This window comes from Anopheles merus, chromosome 3R, assembly GCF_017562075.2.
Source record: "Anopheles merus strain MAF chromosome 3R, AmerM5.1, whole genome shotgun sequence".
Taxonomy (NCBI): domain Eukaryota; kingdom Metazoa; phylum Arthropoda; class Insecta; order Diptera; family Culicidae; genus Anopheles; species Anopheles merus.
The window spans coordinates 2,663,772-2,686,721 of NC_054084.1; the positions used below are offsets into that span (position 1 = coordinate 2,663,772).

At 48.7% G+C, this 22,950-nt stretch overlaps 2 protein-coding genes across 5 annotated transcripts in view; both read right to left on the reverse strand.

Annotated features, from left to right (window-relative positions):
- Positions 1–22,950, reverse strand: part of LOC121597682 (protein dachsous) — an 87,344-nt gene that overhangs the window by 28,163 nt on the left and 36,231 nt on the right. The gene's annotated exons all lie outside the window — the stretch shown is intronic.
- Positions 5,458–5,920, reverse strand: LOC121597683 (turripeptide Pal9.2-like). The gene has a single exon (XM_041923655.1). It carries the CDS (start codon positions 5,800–5,802, stop codon positions 5,548–5,550), a length of 255 nt encoding a protein of 84 aa, XP_041779589.1. The 5' UTR covers positions 5,803–5,920; the 3' UTR covers positions 5,458–5,547.

Below are 22,950 nucleotides of genomic sequence, written 5' to 3' on the forward strand. Positions count from 1 at the left end.
CAACATGATTCGTCGTCTTCGGGCGGAAATGGGTGGCGATCAAGTGAGTGCTGGTGGTACGGATAGAATGGACGGCGCTGGACACACGGACGAACGACGGGGGGAGGAGGAGGAGCGTGGCGAAGGAATGTATTTAATAATCATCGACAAAATTTTAAAAATAATTACAAAACACACCGCACGGTGCGGTTTGCAGACGGTTGGGGTAAAGGGGGTTAGTTGACGGTGGGACGATGGTAAAGAAAATGGCGGCACCGTTATTCCGTAGCAGCGGCACACACAGCTGATACAGTTATGGGCCATTTGGTAGATTATTGTGTTAGAAAAGGATTTGCAGAACTTTTAGCAAGAGTTTGCACGTTCAACGCGACTTCACAAACAAGCAGTGCCACTTTATACTGATGTTATCACAATACAACAGCCCATTGGATTGTTATCAGAAAAGCCTACCTAGTCTAGCTTTAAATATGATTCATCTAAATAGAAACAGCTGAATCATTCATACATCTACATCTACACAGAGGAGTGTATGCTTTAATCTTAAATTAAAATTAACAAAAATGCTTTAAATGATCCACCAATTCATCTCAGCTTGGCTGTAAAGTTTGTAGATACACAACTCGCAAAACTCTAGTTGGTTTTGTTCGCTTGCCGTAGAACGACGCAAAAATCATTTTAATTTTTCAATCGGCCAACTAATCACCTCCATTGAATCAACGCAGCGGCGGTTCTAGCAGTTGGCGCGGTATCGTTGCATTAATAACCATAATCCTCAGCCCTGTGTCCTCAGCCTCACTCTTGCCTAGTCCGACCAGCGAATGCTGTTTGTTCTTGGTGCGTGTTCTCCACCGTACGTTTGGAGGATCCTCTGTTAGCGATTTTAAAACCGCAATGCTAGCAGATCGAACTCCGCCGAACGTACAAGCGAAGACGATCGATGCCGATAGTGCAATAAATATAGGCAACATTACGTGATGATTTCTCAAGCCCTCCGCCACTTTCCGCCTCCAAAGCCAACTCAGCCTCATAGATGCTCCCTCGGTCCGGTTGCTAAGGATGCGCGCGCTCTTTCCTGTTTTGGGCTACGATGGCTTTTAATTTGCACAGGATTGCGTTGCCGTTGAGAAGACTCATAAAAGCACTCGCGCAGGCAGGAGGATGCGAATGGAATGGAAGTAGGGGATGATTTCATTAAAGCCCCATCCGAGAGCAAGCAACATGACGGTTCCACAGGCTTTGACCGCACGGACGCACGCACGCTAGATACGCATTCCACTGTGTCAGATCGCCCGCTGCCCGAGAGCAGCGATCGGAGTGTGAGTGGAATGGAACGGCAGAACGGCATCGGATCTTGAGCAATATCGACATCAAAGATGCGACCAGGCATTCGCTTTATGAATCGGAATGGTGTGCAAATGTCATGTTCGATCAGAACCAATCGCTGATTGAAGCAGTGACAGCAACGGTAGTATAATGATTGCATTTCCTGCCCGCTCTATGCGCACTCAGACAATGTTAAAGCCTGTGTGCGGTGTGGTCAGCCGGGGCACAGGAGGCATGCGAGAGATGGGTGGCCTCACACCGATACATTCCACCGAGGATTAGACCGTACACAACTATCGGAGAAGTGGTAGATTACGCTGATTGCAACGTCATCTGATAAAGAAGCGAATGGTTGGTTGGTGCTTCGAGAACAGAATCGAGACCATGTACTATTAAATTATGTTCGACTGATTCGTGTCGGGGAAAGGATAATTGATTTTATTGCAAAACACAGTGTCTCGTAATGAACATTGTACACAGCTGCGAACGGAATCGGTTATTATTAGTCTTGCGCTGATTGATAAAAGCCGGTTGATTTTATCGCACGATGCAGGCACTTTACGCAATCGCCTTTTTGCAGACCGGATTTCGGGCTGTTTTTCCGGCACATCACTCTTCGGGCTGCTCCTCGATGGGCTCCTGGATAGGTTCGTCGCAAGCGCCACGGCGCAAAACTCGCAGTTCGATCGACCGTGCCGCCATTTCCTCCGCCTGGCAGTCCAGCATGCAGCGGTTAGCGTACGTGCTCAGATCCGTACCACAGACGGGGTCGTATATGCGGGGACAGGCGCAAGCACCATCCTTCGAGCGTCTGGCGTAGACACTTTCACCGCCCAGCAGAACTATCGCGGCCAGCAGCACCACCACCAAACTCCAGGAACGCATCTTAATTAGCTCGTTTAGCCACGGACAGTTGAATCAATAGAAAGTAACACGTTTACGGAGTCAGGGGAAAACACACAAGTACAACTATTTCGTCAGCTGTAGCAGAAATCGCACAAAGCAATGATTCAGTCCAGTGCGCATCGACTGCTGATAAATAAAAAACTGCTAACTGATACGGTTCTTATCGCAAAAACAAAGCTCTTAGGTTGATGTGTTGCCTTTTCGTTGGAAGTTATCATCGTAGTGGTACGATGCTTCACGCACACCAGCACACAGCATAACAAAGATGATAAAGATAGGTGCATATTCGGGGAAAAAGGCGTCCGTACGTCGAACCTATTTCATGTCGTCTAATTATAATGCACATTAGGAGATTGTACCTATGAGTCATCGTGAACTAACACATATGCCGATTTTTTGTGAGTAATACTGAAATCTAAAGGAATCGTTCACTCATAAGAGCATTAGACAGTGGTAGGATTTTGATGGTAAATAATAGCTCACAAGCTGTCAAAGTACTTGTCACTTGTCGATCATGAAGAAGATACTTGAGACGTTTGGATTAATGGGACGTTATCAGCCATAATCATCGGATGCAAACCTTTGCAACACATACTAAAAAACATTCGCCTGACCAACACACGTATAATGCACTTGAGTAGTATAGAGAAACAATCAGACGAATTGAATTTATTCAATCGTTTTAACATCGGGTTTGAGGGTTCTGCATTGCACTTGTCCATCGACACTTGGTGCAGCCCAATCAAGCGGCCTTCGGGCGTGTTTTTGGTACATTCGAGATCACAATTGTTACCATAAATGTGGTTGTCACTTCCACAGACTGGTAATAAATATAATGGGTAGATGCATGACGAATCCCGTTGAAAATCCCAGTCTAATTGTGCTGTAGTGGTCTGCAGAACAAGAACCACGAGCAGCACCGACAGATGGACGCGCATCATTCAACGTGTCGTGTTAAGTCAACAAGGCAACAACATCTCTGATCCAAATTCATCAAAAAGCGTATTGGACGGCAATGTATTCGATAATTGCACATAACTCAACAAAGATGGATCCATTGATAGGTAAAATTCATCAAAAATGCTCGAAGATATCCACGTGAATGTCCGAAGAAATAGATCATCGATTAAGAGCCTTCGTCCAGAAATCAGGGCCACATGCGGCTATAGCTGGTAGACCTATTTAATTTATCCCAATTGTAGTACACACTACAAGATTGCACCGTTGAGTTATCTTGACTTCACACCAAGATATGAGGATTTTATGAAAGTAATATAGAATGTACTTGTCATGGATTAATCCTAAAAAAAGGTGAAAAGGTGAGGCTTGGATTAATGAGACCTTATCAGCTATAATAATCAGATACGCACATTTGCCACGCAGCCTCAACACATATCTAATAAACTTGATATTTTCTAAGAAACAAACAAAGGAACTTTATTTACAAAATCACTTTTACATCGGGTTGTATTACGGCATACTTAGTGCCACGTGGGGTTACATCGAGGGCTCTTCATTGCACTCGCCATCCTTCACTTTGTACAACCCAATCGATTGTTTTGCGTCACAGTTTAAGTGACAATCGTTGCTGTACGTCTTGTTGTTACTCCCACAGACTGGTGAAAAATTCATATTACATGGACACAAACCGATCACCGAATTCAAGTCGGCTTGGGCCGGAGTGGTCTGGAGAACAAAAACCGCGAGCAGCACCGATACGGCAAGCAAATGGACGCGCATCTTCATGGGTTCGATACAACTAGAGTAGAGTAGAAATTCACTGACGCTTTCAGAAACGTGTTGGGTTATATCAACAGGAGAACACTATGAACAGAAGCTAAACAACGTCGCAGTTCTATATGTATGCGCACAGAGCGTATAATAAGGCTGAGACGTTATCAGCAAGCAATTTTGTTTAGTAAACATGGTATTCGTTGTAGTTGTAACAACATTTCCGATGCCAATTTAACAAATAGCGTATTAAACCTGTTCTGCAATCTAGTCAATAATCGATTTGCTTCGATCTATCGCTCGAGCCCACAGACATACAACGCATCAAAGATGGATGCATATTCGTAAACCAATTTAATTTATCCCAATGGTAGTGCACACTGCAAGATTGCTCCGTTGAGTTATATTGAGTTCACACCAACAAATTCAGAATTTGTGATAGTAATAAAGAATTCTAATACTATCGTTTAATCATGTATAATTCACTTGATACGTGTAGATATATAATACGGTTGACATGTATGAAGAAACAATCAAAGGAAATATATTTATGAAATCGGTTTTACATCGGGTTGTATTACAGATATCTTGGTACTTCGCGTGGTTGCATAGAAGGTTCACTATTGCAAGCGCCATCTTTCACTTTGTGCAACCCAATCGAATGGTTTGCGTTACAGTTTAAGTGACATTCATTGTCGTACGATTTGTTGTCACTCCCACAAACTGGAGTTATTATCAAAAAGCAGGGGCAATTCTCGATGTCCAAAATCATGCCGGCTTGGGCCGGAGTGTACTGCAGAACAAGAACCACGAGCAGGACCGATACGGCAAGGAAATAGACGCGCATCTTCATGGGTTCAAAAAAGCTGTAGTGCAGAATGTTACTGACGCTTTCAGAAACGTGTTGGATTGAATCAGCAGAAGAACACTATGAACAGAAGCTAAACAACGTCGCAGTTTTATATGTATGTGGGCAGGGCGTATAATAAAGCTGAGACGAAGCGCAAGATGTTATCAGCAAGTAATTTTGTTTTGTAAACAAGGCATTCATTCTAGTCCTAACAACATTTCCGAAGCCAATTTAATACATTGCGTATTAAACTTGTTCTGCAATCTGGTCAAAATTTGATTTCATTCGATCCATCCCTGGAGCGCACGGACACACAACGCAAGAAAGATGGACTCATAGATAGTTGCATATTCGTTGACCAATTTAATTTATTTAATTTATTTAAAGGTCGAATTTATGAGAGTAACACACAAGTCCAATGCTATTGTTTACTCAAAAGAGCATAAAAAGGTGATATCGTGTCGTATTGTATCGACGACAAACAGAAACTCACAAACTGTCAATATACTTATCACTAGTAGATCTCGCAGAACGTGATCTTGGATTGGATTGGCTTGTATTAATAAAACCATATCAGCGATAATAATCGGAAGCAATTCTTTGTAACACATTCGCCACACCAACACACCTATAAAACACTTGATTTGTATGAAGAAATAATCAAAGAAACTGCATTTATTAGATCGATTTTACATCGGGTGGTATGAAAGCACTCTTAATGCCACGTGAGGCTTCATTTAGAACTCTCCATTGCAATTGCCATCCTTCACTTTGTGCAGCCCGATCGAACGGCCGGTGGGTGTTTCACTGGCACACTTTAACACGCATTCGTTGGAGTACGACTGGTTGTTGCTAGCACAGACTGGACGGTAGATGAGCTGGCAGGCGCATGTCGCCATTTCCGAGTTGATGTCCGCCTGGGCCGGAGTGGTCTGCAGTGCCAGAACCACGAGCAGCACCGATACGGCAAGCAGATGGACGCGCATCTTCATGGGTGCGAGAATGTCGATGTCCGTAGAGAAGAACTTCACTGACGTGTCCGGTTGCAGCAACAGGAGAACAGTATGAACTGAGGCTAAGCGACGTCGCAGTTTGGTTGGAAGGTGCGCGGGCCGTGTAGAACCGCTGAACTCAATCCGTTATCAGACACGCAGTGAGCTGACGTCGTGTTGATTTTCGATAAGATATCTCGATGGGTTTTTTTAAGTCATGCCCCTTTAGTGTACCTTGCTTTTATTTATTAATAACAAGCCACCACACGGCCTACGGCGAGGGAATGCTCCACCAATAGGTAAACAACGGCAAGTTTTCCATAGAGCAAACAAGACATTCGTTCCAGCAATATCATCATTTCCGATGTTAATTTAGCAAATAGCGTATTAAACTTGGTATGCAATCTAGCCGATGATGGATTTCCCCCGATCCATTAAAAGGTGCCTAATTGTCGGCGAGGTTTTCTGGCCAGCTCGTCTGCAATAATCTCTACGCCGTTCGTTGCCCATTGCTGCCATTGCAGCAGCGCCAACACAACCCACAGCCTTAGACAGCATTCCAGCAAGTGCAAACATATTATGATCGTCCTCTTTGGGCTGCTCCTTCTTCTTTGGCCTGCACTTGCATGATTTATCGAGCAGCTTATTTTATGACAACGTCGATTACGGGAATGGCAGTCTATCTCCGGCTAATCTATCCAACGCCTCCTGGCACGGTGCGCCAGAGTCGCCGGAGCAGATCGTTCGGCCCATTGATGAACGGGATCGCATCAAATTGGACGCATTCTGCGATATCTTCATCAAAACCCGGCACACACACACACACACACACATACATCGTCGCTGGCATCGGCCATCATCCGCCAATGATGGCGACTGTCAAGCCGGGCCACCATATTGTTTTAACAACACCCACTCCCTTCCCCCGGGGGTCCGCGACGGTCCTCTGGCCGTGGTTGTGCGCTTCCCCGTGCGTTCTGGGTAATTTTCTTTGTTGCAGCAGGCCAGTTTTTGTGCCTGTGCCATTATTGCTCGTACTCTCTCCTCTTTTTGTTCGAGATTGCAATGGCTCCGTCACACTCGGTGCAGCAATTCTCCTTGTCCGGCAGTGCAATGAGATCGGTTGGTTGCGATCGCTCCCGCCTTTTCCCACTGCGCGGTGGGGAGGTTATAATTTCGCCGGTTGCCCCCGCTGCTGCTGCTGCTGCTGCTGCTGCAGCGAGACGCGGCGAAATATTTAATATTTCATCCCGTGCAATTAATACTCATTGGATATGATTGGCTCTTTGCGCTAGAGCCCTTTCCATTCAGCGGCGAGCGAGTGAGAGAGTGCGAGCGAGCGGTTGGCGGACGCGCGGATCTATGGGAGCCTGCGGCAGACAATGAGAAAATGGAAGGAAGGAAAACTGCGACCAAACGGCTTGCATTATCCAGATGGTGACGATCGTTCGTCGTCCCCCCCCCTGCGGCCCGAAGTGCCGCCGAACGGAGGAAAAGGAAACAATAGTGGCAAGATTGTGTGAATTTTTGGCTTTCTCGCTCAAAACAAGATGGCGAATCGAATCGCGTTTCCTTCTTTTTGTTATGGAAATGATGGCGCTTCCATCTTTGATATGATCTGTGTTTTACATACCATTCCACTGGGAAGAGCGTGCTACAGAGCAGTCGTTTTTTTTTCAATGTACCGTATCTAATGTTTGGTTGAACGAGATTCAGACTGTTCGTTTTTTAGCCCTTGCATGGGCTAGTTGGCTAGTACAGTGTGTTATGAATGCCTTGAGAAAATAAGAGTTGCATTAAGAATCCAATGAAGTGCTCGGCACACACACACACACACGTCTTCACACATCACACGTTCAGGTGGAACCCCTCTGTGGCACAAGTAGTTCAGAGGTCATCCTGTGTCGTGCACCTTGCGTAGTTTCTCCCTCCCCCGGTTACGGTTCAGTTCGCGTCATTCGCACCTTTTGACACGAAGAGAGCCTCCGCCATGCTTCAGCTACGTTTATCAGCATTGGCATCGGCTGATGCAGCGCCATGTTGGTGAGAGGGATGGCACAAACGCAGATCATTCGTACTGCTACTACCACTTCGTCAGGGTTCGTTGCAAACGTCCAGAAAACCGACACACACAAGCAGACATATTCCGTGCAAGAAAGAGCACACCGAAATGTAACGACAAAAAAAGGCTCTCAAAAACATTATGCTGCCGCTGCTGCTGCTGTAAACAGCACAGAAGCGAAAGAGAAAAAGCTACCAAAGAGGCTCGTGTGTGAGAGCGTGCGCGAGCGAGCGATGGGGAGGACGGAATTATCAAGAAGCATTGCACGTTTTTTCAGGGCCTCCTCCTTCGAATGAGGAAAAATGAGGAAAAAAGCCATCAACGCGAAACCGCTGCCGCCATTGCAATCAGATGCGATCATCGCCGGTTGCGCCAATTGAAGTGCGAGTGCAGCACAAAGTGCAGTTGGAGAATGTAATATCCGAGAGCCGGAGCAGTACTTACAAGCTTCTCCCGCTGCAACCGGGGGAGGTTTTCCTCTCCCGACCGGGGGCTTTAATGAAGGGGCTTTGCGCCAATGCCACTGTACTGCTTCCCGAAAAAAAAACAACAAAATGCACACACACACACACACACCGCACAGTGTGCAGCGGGCAAGGATCGGGGATCGAAAGCGAAGAAAATTAACGCAGCAGCAGCAGCGGCGGCAGCAGCAATCGTGCACAGGTGGTGCTGCGCAGAGAGCGCGCGCTCGGGCGCAAGGGCGAACGAAAAAACGGGACAAAATAAAAGTGCAAAATAATTCTTCATCATTATAAACTTTTAATATTATACTTTATTGGATGGCTAATCGATAAAAACAAAAAGGAAATGGTGCGGAGCAAGAAGGATAATGGATGAATAAGGCCAGTGCCTGGGCCCGCCTGAGCTCAAGATATGATTATGAGTCCGCGACGCAAGATGGGCGAAATGGAAGTGATCGTGACGCACTTATATGCGCGCAAAACCGCGGGACCGCGATGCAGCGCTCGAGCAGGCGCGAGCGGTCGAAGGGAAGAAATATTAATTTTATGATAACATGTAGCGCACTTATCCCCTCCAAATAAGCCTCGGCTGCCCTGGTCTGACTGGCCGGAGAACGACGAGGGGCAATAGGGCGGTTGGGGCGGAGCGTTTCCTAGAAGATTATGAGTAGCTTCCCGCGTGACGAGCTCTGGATCGAAGTGCAATTTTGCGCGGATAGCACTTGAACAGACACACACACACACACGGTTGCTCGATCGATTACAGATCGTAAGAAGGAAACAACATGTGTGTGTGAGAGAGTAGAACAAAAAAAGTGCGTTAAAAAAATCTCGATCGCTTCAGTTGTCGATTAGCTTCTCTACTTCCCACTGCCGTCCGCATCGGAGGACCTGGCACTCATCGAAGGTAAACATTACAAGTAAACCCAGCATAATATGCTCATTGTCATTAACTGGGGTCTAGGGTGCAGGAAACATACAAGAGGACGAACCGTTCCTTGAGGTAGGCGCTGCGCAGTAGCACCGATGGGGGGCCACTGCAAACAAACCCCTTTATGCCTTGAGGGAAAGATCAACACCTCGCAGAAGCCATCGTAGGATTGCAGCACTCCCTTTGCCAGCTCCCCTCCGGGGCAAAAGGCATGCGGGAAATGAACGCTCATTTCGCAACGAACCCACTATCGGCTCCTAGGTATCGCGCCTCGCTCCGGCTGATAATGTTCCGGGCATGATTAAGCCCGAAAACCGCCCACCGAAAGCGTTTTTAACCTTCTTGGCTTCCTTCGTAAGATCACGATCACGACACCTGGGACCTCGAGGCGTTCGGGTGGGTTTCCAAGGGGATGGTGCTGGGCATGGGAGGGCAAGGAGAAAATTAAAAAGGAGCACTTTCCGGCATCGGCCGATCGTGTACCAGGGGGCAGGGCCGGGGTCGATACGGAATGAGTTTCCCGTTAAAGTATAAAAGATCGATGCAATCTGCAGGAAATCACCGACAGGCTTTACGATTGCCTTTTTTCTCTCCTGCAAGCGCGAGCAACCAACCTAACGTCCCGATATGACGAGTGTGTTCCACACAGGACCGTGCACATACAAACACACACACGAGTGTTGTTCTGCTATGTTTCATCTGTTTTCAATTATTATTTAACGCGCATTGATGGTTTGGAAATCGATTTTCTTGCCGGCAGGATCGGCAGGGTTGAGCAAGATAAGCAGGGGACCGAGCCAGTGCAGCGCACGAGCGCACTATGTGTGGCCAATGCGTACCTCACGATCCTGTTCTAGGCAATATATTGCAAAATGATCTCATTTGGCGTCTACGAGTCGCGAGGGTTAGGAAGCTGAACGCGCAGGAAAATTAAATTTCCCCACATAATGTCTGTCACGGAGGCACATTTGTACGATTTGGGCTTTGGAATACGCTACAAACTTGTGGAAAAAATATTTACTAAATGATGATTTCCTCGGGAGAGCGACAGAGTGTCAATCACCCCCCGTTCTTATGCTACCGAAGCGAACGATGAGCTAGAAGAAAAGCGGCGGAAAATAATGAGAACATGCTTTGCGCCCACAATACCGTACAACGCTCTCAGAATCTAACTGATTTTTCGTTTCCCACCACCAAACGCTGCCTCATTCCACCTGTTGGACGGCTCGGCACACACAATGTACGCCAAACCCCGGAATTCGAGTTCGTGGCCCGAAAATGGTTCGAGGTTTCGAGCGTCCGGCGCTCGAAATAATCATGGGAGCCACCACCGCTGGGGCATGATCGAACTTGACAAGCAATGAAAATTGTTAATGAAATGATCCTCCCATCGCACCGGCGTACGAAAGCGTACGAAAAGCTAAAAAGGGTGAAGCGCGGCAGCGGAAAACACATTCCGTTGGATTATTTTCGCCATAATGACACGCTTTCTGGCGCAACACAACCCCGTGGTCGTCGTCGTCGTTGGCGTCGCCAGCCACCGGGTTCACCGGTAGTTCGCGGCTTTTGTCAGAACGGCCGCGCTCGGCAGACGCCATGCCGGGGGTAAAATTATAGAAAGATTTTTTAACACTTAAGTGAGAATTGTGAAATTACGGGCCCATCGAACCGGTATCCGGTGGTACGGGCGCGGGTTGGACGGGTGGGATTGAGATGTAGGCGCTAGCGTCGACCACCCCAACCCCGCACCACGGTGCGTAGTTTCTCGTGTCGCTGGTAATGGTGTTTGAGATACAGAGACTGATGGATTTTGGAGCCTGTGTTGGGCGAGTTTTTTGTTTCGTTTCATTTTTTGTACTATTTCCCTCCCTTCTGGAAGGCGCCCTTAACGCCTTTCCCTCGTGTATTGGGATCGATAATCGCTAGTTTTGGGGTAGAAGAAGGAGAGCCATCACGGGAATCACTCGCGAGCGAGGTCCAACCGGTATCCATTAACAGATCGCGATCGCACCGGCAAGATTGCGGCTACCTCAATCTCGCGCTTTTGTCGATATTAATTAACCGAAAGAAGGAAACAATTTTCTTAATACCCGCCAAAAATTGCGCACCATTGTTGGGTGAGATTCGAGGCAGGGCGGCACCGACCGGTGGTTAGTACGGAATGGCATACACACACACCCAGCGAGTCGCAAGTGTTGTGTTGTTTTTATTTTTTTCGGCGTTTGCTGCGTCGTGGGATTCTCACGACGGTGAGAATTAAGGTTCCGTCCGTCGCGTCTTAAGGTTTGAGATGATCTCAGACGCTTCGGGAAGTTTAGCCGTGCAAGGGGACGACCGGAAGGTGATGCTGGGATGCAAAGGGAATACTCCACGCCAGGTTGGTACAGCGCCGCTTCGTATTTATTAATGCAATTTTTCGAATAAATGCCAATGATTTATGGTCCCATCGTTTCCCACCACGATTGCACGGGCGAGAGGTAAGGTAAGCGACGGCTGGTGATGGTGGCAGAGCTTGATTATTTGAGTAAGTGCTTGTTAAACGTTTGACAACGCAGTCCAAACGTGGAAGAAAGACGTAAGCATACGACGGATGAGCAAATGACAACTTTACGACCGTCTTCGGCCGGCTGGACCATTACCGGTCGCCAAAGGAAGCACTCGGGGTTTACGCTCTTACTTCCCCTCCTTGTCTTCCTATCGGGTGGTTTGAGCAGAGGGATGGAATTTAAGCAACTACAAAAAAAGCCTCCCCAGTAAGATACCCTTTCAATGCCGATCGATGACATTTATTCGTTGAAGCATTCGTTTCCAAATCCGTTTCCCTCAATCTCACCGTGTACACAACGTGCCCGAGTAACTTGGTACACACGGTGCGGTGAAGACACGTCGGAAAGGGGTCGTAATAAGCCCGCTTTCGACATAAAATTAGTTTAATTAGCTGGGCACGCGGAGCCCATCTTCGGTTGAAAGCGGAGACAACAACGGACCGAATTCACCGCACGATCCGCGGCTTGGCGTCCTTCCTAATCCGGGACGGGCAACAATTTAAGTAAATCCACATTAAATTTGCGAGCTCCAATGTGCTCTGCCGACGCTTCTGGACGGGAATTCTGAAATGGGGACGCGCCACATGCTGTTAAGTACACGCGATTGCCATGCTTTTGTTTCGTGTTTTATTCCCGGGTTTTATTGCAGTCGGCTTGTTTTGTTTATATTAAAATTTAATTAATTAACATTTTTGTGTCTTGTAGCGCAAGGGGTAGTGATCGCCGTGTCCCGTGTCTCAAGCTCTAAATCGGTAGCAATCTCTGTCTCATTCCCGGCCCCGTTTGCGGACGGACAATTGCCTGGCCCGATCGTTCGCATTGCGCTGCCTACGGAGCGCTTCCCGTTTTTCGCTTCGAATAAAGCGGCCAGCATCATCGGACGATCGGAATCTTGACATTGTGTCGCGGGTCGTTCACTTGATTTGATATGAACTCGTCAACGCCATTTTGGTCTCTCTCGGTACATGCTTTACGGGCATCCGAGATGATGAGGCTTTTTTTGCGAATCCACCCCGAAAGGCTCATCCTCCCCGATTGTGACGGCTGTATGACCTGGATAAGCTGTGTACCTCAAACCATTACTAAAAACAGCCGTTTCCAAAAAAAAATACACGGTACAAACTCAAAGAGAGTCCCAAAAGGTGCCACACCAAGGTAAAATGCCATCTAGAGAACGAGACAGAAAATAATGCGCAACAAAAACGCCCGCAGTCGTAAGCTCCAGTCGCGCATAGGCCAGAACAAAACAGAGACCACAATAAAATAGAGCGAGAAAGGGAGAGCGAACAATCGCAACAGAAGACTCGAATGTGCTTCGAACAACCCTTCAGGCAGGGCTACCGTCCTGTCCACTGTGCCCGGCAGCAATGTGCCGGGTCGGGCGCGGTTTATCTTTGCCATCGGCAGCTCGAGCGCGAGATTGTTGTGATGTGAGATCGCGATCACATCCCTATATGCCCCCGGGTCCCGATCCCCCTTCACGTTCTACCCCTACACGCCATGGCAATGGCAATTCGAAATCAGTCAAGCCGAAATGTTGAATGGGGTCTGCTGCTCCCCTGCTCCCGTTCTGGACCGTTTCCCAAAACGCCATGCCTTCATAATACCTTACTGCCGCCCTTCGCCGTCGCCGTGTGTTTGTGTGTGCCGGGGCTAGGGCATTGTGGTGAGGCCGGTGCTTCCGTGCTGCCGAAGCTCCCATCGGGTTGATGCACTAAAAAAGGACATAAAACTCACCCGCCGCCACCGCCATCGCCGCGGGCCGTCTTGATGCGAGAAGGTTAAATTCGCGAACGGAAGTCGGTCGGTTTATTTGATTTTTCGGCTCAAAGCGAAAGCAGGCACCGAATTCGAGGCTCCTCTTCAACTTTTCCGCCGTTGCTGCCACCACCGCCGTGCCGAACAAGCGAGTTGACGAGCAGAGCGTTCGCCGGTCGTTTGGATTGATTTCCCGAGCAGACTCATCGGGTGAACTTTTCACCAGCTACTGGGCATCGAAGCAACTGGGCTTTCTCTTGATCGAAGCGTCCAGTAGCGTCTCACAGCAGGATGCAATAAAATCCCTTCCAGCCCAATCCCGCGGGCAGTGAGCGATTGCGGTTTAGGCATGATTGTTGATGATTCCCCGCACTAGACCAGAGAGAGGGCTTGCGGTTCGCTGCACTGTCGCTGGCGCGTAAGTGCATTAAGAGATGATTTTTATCGTTAAATGATTCATTTCGGCTGTGTGAAAGGGGCGCCACCGGTCCCGGGCGCATCGTGATGCGATTGAACGGGCGCATTGCGCTAATGAGTGTGCTGTCGTCCGAAACCATTTTCAAAGCTCGGCTCGGCTTTACCACAAACGCGACAGAACATCAATCAGCACACTCGGTTCCCAGGGCCGGAGCGTCTTGATCGTCCCTCGCTCTTGGCCGCACAGGGCAACGTTTGAACCACGGTTTTAATTGAAGTATAAACATGCGCGTTTCTAATTAACACAGCGTGCACCATCCATCCCGTGCGGCCATCCATCACAACCTTGGAGACCTTGGTGGTTCTCCCTTCCCGCTTTTATTGAGCACTGGCTCTAGGGAGCGCTGGTTTGTGAAATGGAGAAGAAAACAATTTCCCGTCCCCACACACACACAAACAAAGACACACGGTTAATGTGTCCAAAAATTCAGTAGCTAGAAGAAAGTGTGCGCTTGGTGAAAGGTGGCTCACTGCTCTGGGTGGTGCCGCCATAACGTAGGCAATTTATAGAGTGTCAAATGACACCCCACCGAGCTGCAAACTCCTCCTCCTCCGGCCTTCTTCGATTGGGCGCCCCAAAGATGGCCAATAGGTTTCTATCAACCTGTCCCGTTCTAATGTTCCAACAGTGACAAACCCGGCCAGGCTCAATTGAAAACTGCCACCAAACATTTTCGTTTTTCTCTCGGGAACTTCCCGCTTGGAGATCGATGTGGGAAAAAAGACAACTGTACAATGTTTTGGGGTTTCGACATCGTGGTGCCATTTTGTGCCCTCGGGTCCGGTGGGAGAAAGTGGGCGCGGACGAAAGAATGGCTTTGATGACTCTGCCGGAATGAGAAATGGGCCAGCGGAAGTGATTGCTGGTTGAGGCTGTTGAAAGGTCTGCGAGGCACTGCCCTGTCATCGGGCTGTTTCATTTGGGAAGAAGGCGCTACAGATGGCTAAGTGAGTCAGCGTCCCCTTCCGTCTTAGGTGATATGGTGGAAAAGAAGAGCATATAAAATACATTGATCAAAGTGAATGCATTATGAGGACATGTTGTGGTCGTCAAACGAATCATTCAACGAAAGCTCAACCTTTTCTACTTCGACTTCTGTAGCTATGGCCCAACCATTAGGAACCGTCTCCGTGTGCTCAAGACCATGTGTAGCATAGTTCTGTTGTCTCGTCTACATCTTGCAGCACGACGGCGCCCAATACCTTTTAAGGTTACAACTTTGTTACACCAGTTCCAATGGCTGCGCACGGGACTTTCTCTTTCTGGACTCGACCGTACCGATAATTGCACGGCGACAGGCGCAACAGGTTCCCTTGCCACGGGATGGTTCTGCCGGCCGATTCTCCTCGCTGAGCATTAGAAAGCGAATCCAAAAATCCTTGTTCGACGCATTATCGTCGATCGGATAATTAACGTGTAAAGGTGTAAAGGCGTCCAGCGCGAGCACGAAGGATGGAAACGGACGCACCAGAACCAGAAGTGCAGGCTGCGACGGCAGGGCAGGCTGGGGTGTGCGATTATGTTTCCCGTGTGGCGCACAGCGAGGTATATGATAATATGGTACAAGCATGAGCATGCACAGCCGGGGTGCTTCGGTGCTTGGCCAGAGTGCACTTTTTGAAAATGGAAAGCACTTTCGCCTACCAAAAATGGAGGGGATGAGGGTGCTGGAATTTCTAAATGATGGCCAGGCGACTCCAGTGGCCAGTGAAGAACTTTTCCTTGCCTCCCTCCCAATCATTGTGATTTGACTATTTCGGCGACAGTGTGCCTGTGGAGGAGGCAGTCGCATGGCACGATCCGCACACCAGTTATTGTGCAAAATATGGCCATCGCTTGCCCCGAAGAGAGCGAAAACCGCGTGTGTGTCGTAATCATATTAACATAAGGTTGAATAAATCAGGAAAACTAAAACCACTGGACCGGTTTCCGGCTGGTGCGAGGCACGCGCACGGGGAGACGCTACAAATCGCCAAGGGACGAGCGAAACAAGCGAATACTTCTCTTCACCCATTCCCATTTGCTGCCTGGCAGGAGCGATGGGCCACCCGAACATATGGTTGTATGGTGGTTGGCACTTTCGCAGCCACGGTGGATACAATCGGTGCTCGCAATCGTGTAGGCAAACTGCCAGCTGGCAACAACCGCAAAGGGATGGTGGTGGCGATCGACCACTGGATGCCGGCAGAGATGATCTTCAGCGGTACTGCCAGGCTCGCTGGGACGCCGGGGAGGAATCGAAGCGACGATGACAAAGTCAACTTTCTAGTTGCCCGTCCGGCCGACCAGCGCTGCGGCGGCCACTTGTTGTCCGACTCGCTGGTTGGCCCCCGGAGGGCTGTCGCAGATTGTCAGCTAGTAGGCCCCTGGTGTGCTTGGCAGGGACCCGATGCTACCCCGCTCGGTCCGGGCGGCTTGTCGGCGATAGAAAGTGTTCATTATTTATACTTCTGCCATTTTTCCAGGCCCGCTGGTCGCGTGAGGCTCGTGTTTCGGTAGCCGGAAAGCACGCGGGACAGCATGTGAATGGCGCGAAAGGTGTTGAGGCGGTTTTGGCGGTTTGGCTAGGATATTGCGGGTCGTTTAAATTCACACGTAATGCTCTGCAACCGGGGTGTTCCTAATGCGGGGGGGAATAAAATGGATTTCACTTTTGCGCTCGACAAACCCCGAAGTGTGAACGAAGAAGAGCGTGCACCGAAGTGCAGCTGGTAAGCGCATATGCAAATGAGGCATTTGATGCTCCGGCTCCGATGGTGCTGTGTTTAATTTAGATAAGTATGTTCACCGAGCACCGTCCCCGGAGGATCGAAGGGTCTGATTCGAAAAGGAATGCAGGTGATGGTTTATTTTAATTATGCACACTGCCCGAATCGGCACACGGCACTTGTACAGGGTATGTCCGCATATGCTGACAAATGCATCGGGCGATGGTAATCGGAAATCACTGCCGCTAAACTTACGCAATTTGATGTACTGGGATAGAAAACGGTCTTCGGATTCTGACTTTATTTCCCTTACCTAGAGAGAAAAAAAAGGAAGAGAAGAAAGCACACACATACACATTAGAAACGGGTTAACATGCACACCGAAAAAAGGGGGTAGGAATGATATAATTGTCGATACAGTTACTTATTCTCACGCACGCACGCTGCGGTGGCATCCTCAAAAGGAAATCATGCTTGGGAAAGCATCTTTTTCGAAGGAATGTGATCGCACGGACTGTCGTGACTCGAAAAATTCATATAATCATGCCAGCTTCCGTGTAAGGGGCTATACGGTTAGTTTGGAATTCATAACTCATAAGGAATGTTTACACCTATCGAAGCCACTCCATGCCCTGTGACATAGTTCCTAGAAAGGTTCCCCGTAGAAGGTGACGATCGATGCCGATGGGGAGCGTCATGGTGATTTCGAGTAGCTTGTTATTTTTCAAAGGCTACTTGAAGCAAATCATCCATCCAGTGTGGCTTTGCTGCCTTCAAACGCGGGCGCAGATCGTTCGGGAGAAGTTTTCGGGTTGGAAAATTCATTTCTCACGCCACAAAGCGATTCAAACCGCTCGAACTCCATTGAATCTTGCCTCCCGCTTCTCCCTCCCATGTATGCCTTCATTCGCGTTCGTGCTCTTGCCCAAAATAATTCGTTTTAGTTTCCCGTTCCAGAGTGGTCGGCAGCACCAACTGGCCAACTGGTCTTATGACGGTCGGCACGCGGAAAAAATGTCTCTCGTGAAACCGATCTCGTCCGAAAATTTGCTTCGACACTTCCGCACATCGACCTACTTTAAGTGGGTTGGCAGAGGGAGCGAAGCGGCACGAGGTGAAGGTGTGCAATTTTCGTTCCAAATCGTCTAAAAAACCCATTCTACACCGCGGCACCGCCGACTAAGCCGTGTTTTTGCGTGCAATTTCAATTTTTTCCATCCCGTAAGGTGATCTTGGCGTCTTTTCGGCACGATCGTGCTTCTCGCGTCTACCATGGCCCGGCATGGCCCGACATGGGTGGGGGCTGGCGATGCGATGATTTATTACCTCCTGTTCGCTACCACCTTCATCCATCCCTTCTTCGCCTCTCTTCCACCCTTTTATCACCCCTGTCCACTGGTACACACTGTGGATTGGAAATTACCTTTCCGTCCTGGGGTCAGTAATTTACAGTTATTACCTACACGTTTGACGTGGCCCGGGCCAAAACGCTCGAGCAAATTAAACAGAAATTATCCCTTTTCCCGCGTTCGGTCCTTGCCCCACCCGCATTCAACCTGGCCAGCTCCAGGCCCCGAAGGGCAATCGATAGTGGATAAATTTGATAGGCAACACCGACGCAAAACCAAACAAAACACAGGCACACACCGGGAATAGAGCACCGGCAGTCGACATTGAGCCGCAACCTCCCATAAAGCATACGGTGCGATCAAGATCGCTCTCGTTGCTGCTCTGGCGATCCTAATCTTGCCCGTTCGACGAGAGTTTCGGTGTGTGTGTGTGAGTGTCTTTCGGTTCGTCGTTGATCTCAATTTGTGGCAGGGGTTGCAGCAAGGGCGGTTTGGTAGACGATTGGGCAATGTTGCGAATGTTGGTGTAGTTAAAACAATTCGGCCCATCAAACCGACCATTGACGTCAGCGACCAAAGCTATAAAATTGGATAAAGGGCTTAACGGTGGGAATGTGAGTAAAATCGTTTCCCAGTTATAAGTCTCCCTTTCTTATACGTACTGTTTGACAGTTTATAAACTGCAACTAAACAGAAATTCTTCGCGAGATAGGAGTCATGTAACAAAAATGTAGCAAATTTGAACTTTTACAACAAATTTCTCTTGGGATTCAATGTTTAACCGACACGAAAGTGTACAAAAATGAATCGTGCTTAGCCAAAGAACTATTACGGGAATCATTGGTGACCCCGGCCGAATGACTGGAGCGTGAGTCGACCATCTTTGGGACTCGGTTGCTTAGGTTTTATTTCTCCATTTCATTCCACCATGGCTGCCTTGCTCTGCGCCGAAAACGCTTTGGCCAGGTGATTACAACAGCACACACAAGTATAGATTGGTCGGTGGCCTAACAAAAGGCCAACCCCGGAATAATGCGAGCTAAACGTGAAAAGCTCCGCCGGGTTGGCATGGAACTCGAGCCCGGACACATTGTCCGAAAGGATGACGGCAATGAGTTGCTGGCGAGCCGTGCATGTACGCCAGACTCCGTGGAATGGGGATTGTTAAAGAAAGAAGAGACAGAAAGAGAATGAAAGAAGCAAAAATCAGAAAATACGATCCGAACGCGGAACGCGAGCTCATCGCCGGGCGGAGAGAAACGTGATCCGGTAGGAAGAAAAAAGGCAGACGAAAGACTTAGACGCTTTTCAAAGCGACGAACTTGAACTTCATGCAAACTAGCCAAGCTATTTGATCCGTCAAAGCGCGTGCACAATTGTTTCAACACTTTGATTACCATGGCTTTCATGTATGATGGGTCTGCATGAGAAAATGTAGCGCTGGCTACATCGTGTTGTGCGGTTATTGAAACTTTCTTGCCAAAAAACCAATTACCGTCTTAATAAATGATAGCCGTAATCGTGGATTGACAATTCGACTAAAATGTTGGACCCAAAAAAAAAAAAGGTCCGTCGATTCTGTCTGCCTTGTTCATCACTGGGACTTCAGGCTTTATTATAATAAAAGAAACACACACACAGGCCGTCTCGCAGAAACGGGAGCCAGGCTCCAACCTGTAATCAGAGCGCAAAGAGCAATAGATAGCATAAACACGCGAATGCTCATGCTGCACACGGACACGGAGTTCCCGATCAGATAATGGTTTGAAATGAGAGTGAGGATGTGTATTAAAATTACATGTTTTTTCACCCTACGTTCATCACCACTCATGCTTCCGTTTGCGTCTCGCGTGGTTATTTCTTCGCAAAGTCGATCCGAACCAACTGGAGTACGCGTATGCCTAAAGGGGACGTCGCCATCGGTGTCGGCAAATGATCGCCCCCAGAAGAGACAGAGTAAGAGAGAGAGAGAGCTATGGATCGAGCGAGATAGCTATGGGAGAAAGGGAGAGAACACAGCAAAGAGACAGTCCCGAGCGGTAAGAAAGCGCAATGGAGAAATATCATTTCGTGCGAAGAAACATTTCAGGGATGCCAGAACACGCGCACCGAAGGACCGGCGGGATTGGGAAGCGCATTGCGTAGCCGGTGCCAAGCCCGGGGCAAAACTACCGTGCAAGCCCGCAGGGAAAAATTCGCGGTATAACGAAGCGCAGAGAAGCGAGAAGGAGCGAAAATGGCACACCCGTACCGGCCGGCCGGATCGTCATCACGCGCTGCCGGATTCGTTCCCGGCTGCTCCTTGATGAGCCCGGCTGGCCCAAAACCCATCAAAAAAGGCCCTCATTGATGGGGTCGAGGTGGGCAGATGGGGAGAAAAAAAATGGAAAAAACCTTGCAACACACACGCATGCATGATATCCTCGTGGGGCGAGCTGTCAGAAAAATCGTAGGGATACGCAATGAGCCAGTACACGCAGTAGGCTGCACACTCTGTTTATACTGGGATCGATATCTTGCATCTCCCTTCCCTCTCGGCACTGGGATAAACGGCAGCAGCAGCAGCAGCAGCAAAACCATGGCGTATCAAAGCAGAATTTGATGATTACTTGACGATTGTCAAATTATACACATGCGGAAATCATACGCAAGATTTCGATCGCTATCGCCATCGCTTTTCTTCGCCCTTTACGTTCGTCGATCGCTACTTGCTACTGCCGGTTGGGTCTCGCTATTTCACCCCCTTCCTCTCCCCACTTCGATCCACATCCACATAGGGTGCCAGCCGGACCGTCCGCGGGGCAACTTCTTTCCCACTTCTCACCTTTGTGATCGTGTTCGATCGTATCGGATTGAGATCGGATGGACAACCGCTGGGTTTTCTCCTCGGGTGAATTATAAACAGAGCTTTAATGAGTCATTTCGATTTCGATAGCAGAAGCCGATATGCTGCTGCTTTATTGTAATTATTTTTATTGGTTACTTTACTCTCGGTGTTTGCGCGATGCACGGTATCTCTCTTTCACGCGCGCGCGCTCGCTCCCTCGCCCGTTCGACTGTGTGCTGTGCGTTGTGTTTTCGTTGCTTGCAGCTATTTTAATTTTTCTCCCTCGGTCTCTCTTCTCAATCCGCAAAGGGGGGACACAAAACACGTTGCGCGACTGCGCACAGGAAAGACGGACAGCCATCGCATTACGCAATCGATTACACCGACATAATCTCATCGCTCCCGGGCACCACCACCACCACCACCACTACCATATTCCGTGTTTGCGAAGTTTGTTCGGGACGATTAAAATTATCACGTACTTAAAAGGACGAACGGCTTTAATCCGCGCCGGGGGCCACTTTCCCAGCCCTGCCCAAAGGGCAGCATTGTTAGCCGACAGGAATGTGCGGCATTCGAAGGGTAAAATGTACTGGAAGCAATGCCAAAAATGCTTCCCCCAAATGAGCAACGTCTTTGTTTTTACGTTTTTTTGTGGGTTTTTGTCACACACCAATCTCCCGTACCCGTTGGCAATGATCGACTTTTGCATGGGACGCGTTTTTGAAAGAGCGAGGTTGATTTAATGGGTTGTCCTTGCCGTTTTATTAGCTTCGCTCATTGGATTGGAAGCGGTGGATTAAATTTCTTTCGTGCCCGCGATGTTAGGTCCGCGTAATTATACTGCCACCGCGGCGGAGAATGGGTCTAAAATGCTTACTATTTCGCTACAAGGCTTTAAATTCTTCAAAACCCCTTTCGAAGGCAAGCAAGCGGGAGTGATGTGCAAGTGAGGAAAGAGGCCGCTTCTTTTCAGCAGGACTATAATGCTCCCTGTGGGAGCAAGAGAAGACACAGTAATACTCCGCCTCCGAGCGTTTGAGGCGAGCGTGAATGTTTGCAATGTTCTAGTGTACCGATTTCCGATTTGAATGCAACTACCGTTCGCAAATTGTTTGGGATTTCGACATTTCTGCGACGAATTCAGCAGTACAAAAATGTCCCGCAAAATGGTCATCCGACACGACAGGAAAATAAGCGTTTCTTTCCCACCCATCACCACACCCCGTTGGGCAGGGGGGTTGGTGGTTGAAATGGGATCTCGGACGCACACCAAAAAAAAAAGGGAGAACCGCGCAGCCCGCCGGGGCCCGAGCACGATCGATGCAGTAAAAGTAAAACAAATACACATACGACAAAACAAAAACAAAACAAAAACTTACACCCAAGGAGGTGATCGAAAGCAGGACGACGACGGGGCCCAAAATTCCCCAAAACCCGCTGCAAGAGATCAGCGTGGCAAAAGACGGTGTGGTGCGCGAATGCTTCAGGATAAACGCTCAACGAGCGCGCGCGGATCGTGGCGGTTTGCGGACGAGTGCCGGCCCCGTGATGGGACAGATCGGCATCGAAATCGTTCAGTCCAGTTGACATCTCGCGAATGTAGCATAATAAGCAAAATTATCAAAAGGAAATGTACGTACAGCGTGGCCGAAGCGCACGGCCCCAAAACGTCCCGCAAGGCGGGGAAGGCGAAAAGGGAACCGAACACGCAGCAAACGGAGGAGATGCAGGGCTATGCAGTGTCGTGTATGCAGCTCGCTGCAGGCGAGGGAAAAAATGTGGCATCCAAATTCGCGAGAAACCGAGAACTGCGGACGGCGAAGAATCGAACCGGAAACAAACGGAGTCCTCCTCCTTTTCTTCGGCCGATCAACCCAACGCAGTACGGCGAATACACGAGGTAAGCACCAAACCGAGCACGGGGCGAAATAAAAGCACAACAAAAAACCACGAAATAAATTTATATATATATATATATAGGAACACAGCGCGCCGAGGCAGAATGTAAACTTTTGAAATCTA

Bases quoted from the DNA above. Each gene is read 5' to 3' on its own strand.
- LOC121597683 (XM_041923655.1), bottom strand. From the start codon at position 5,802: ATGAAGATGCGCGTCCATCTGCTTGCCGTATCGGTGCTGCTCGTGGTT.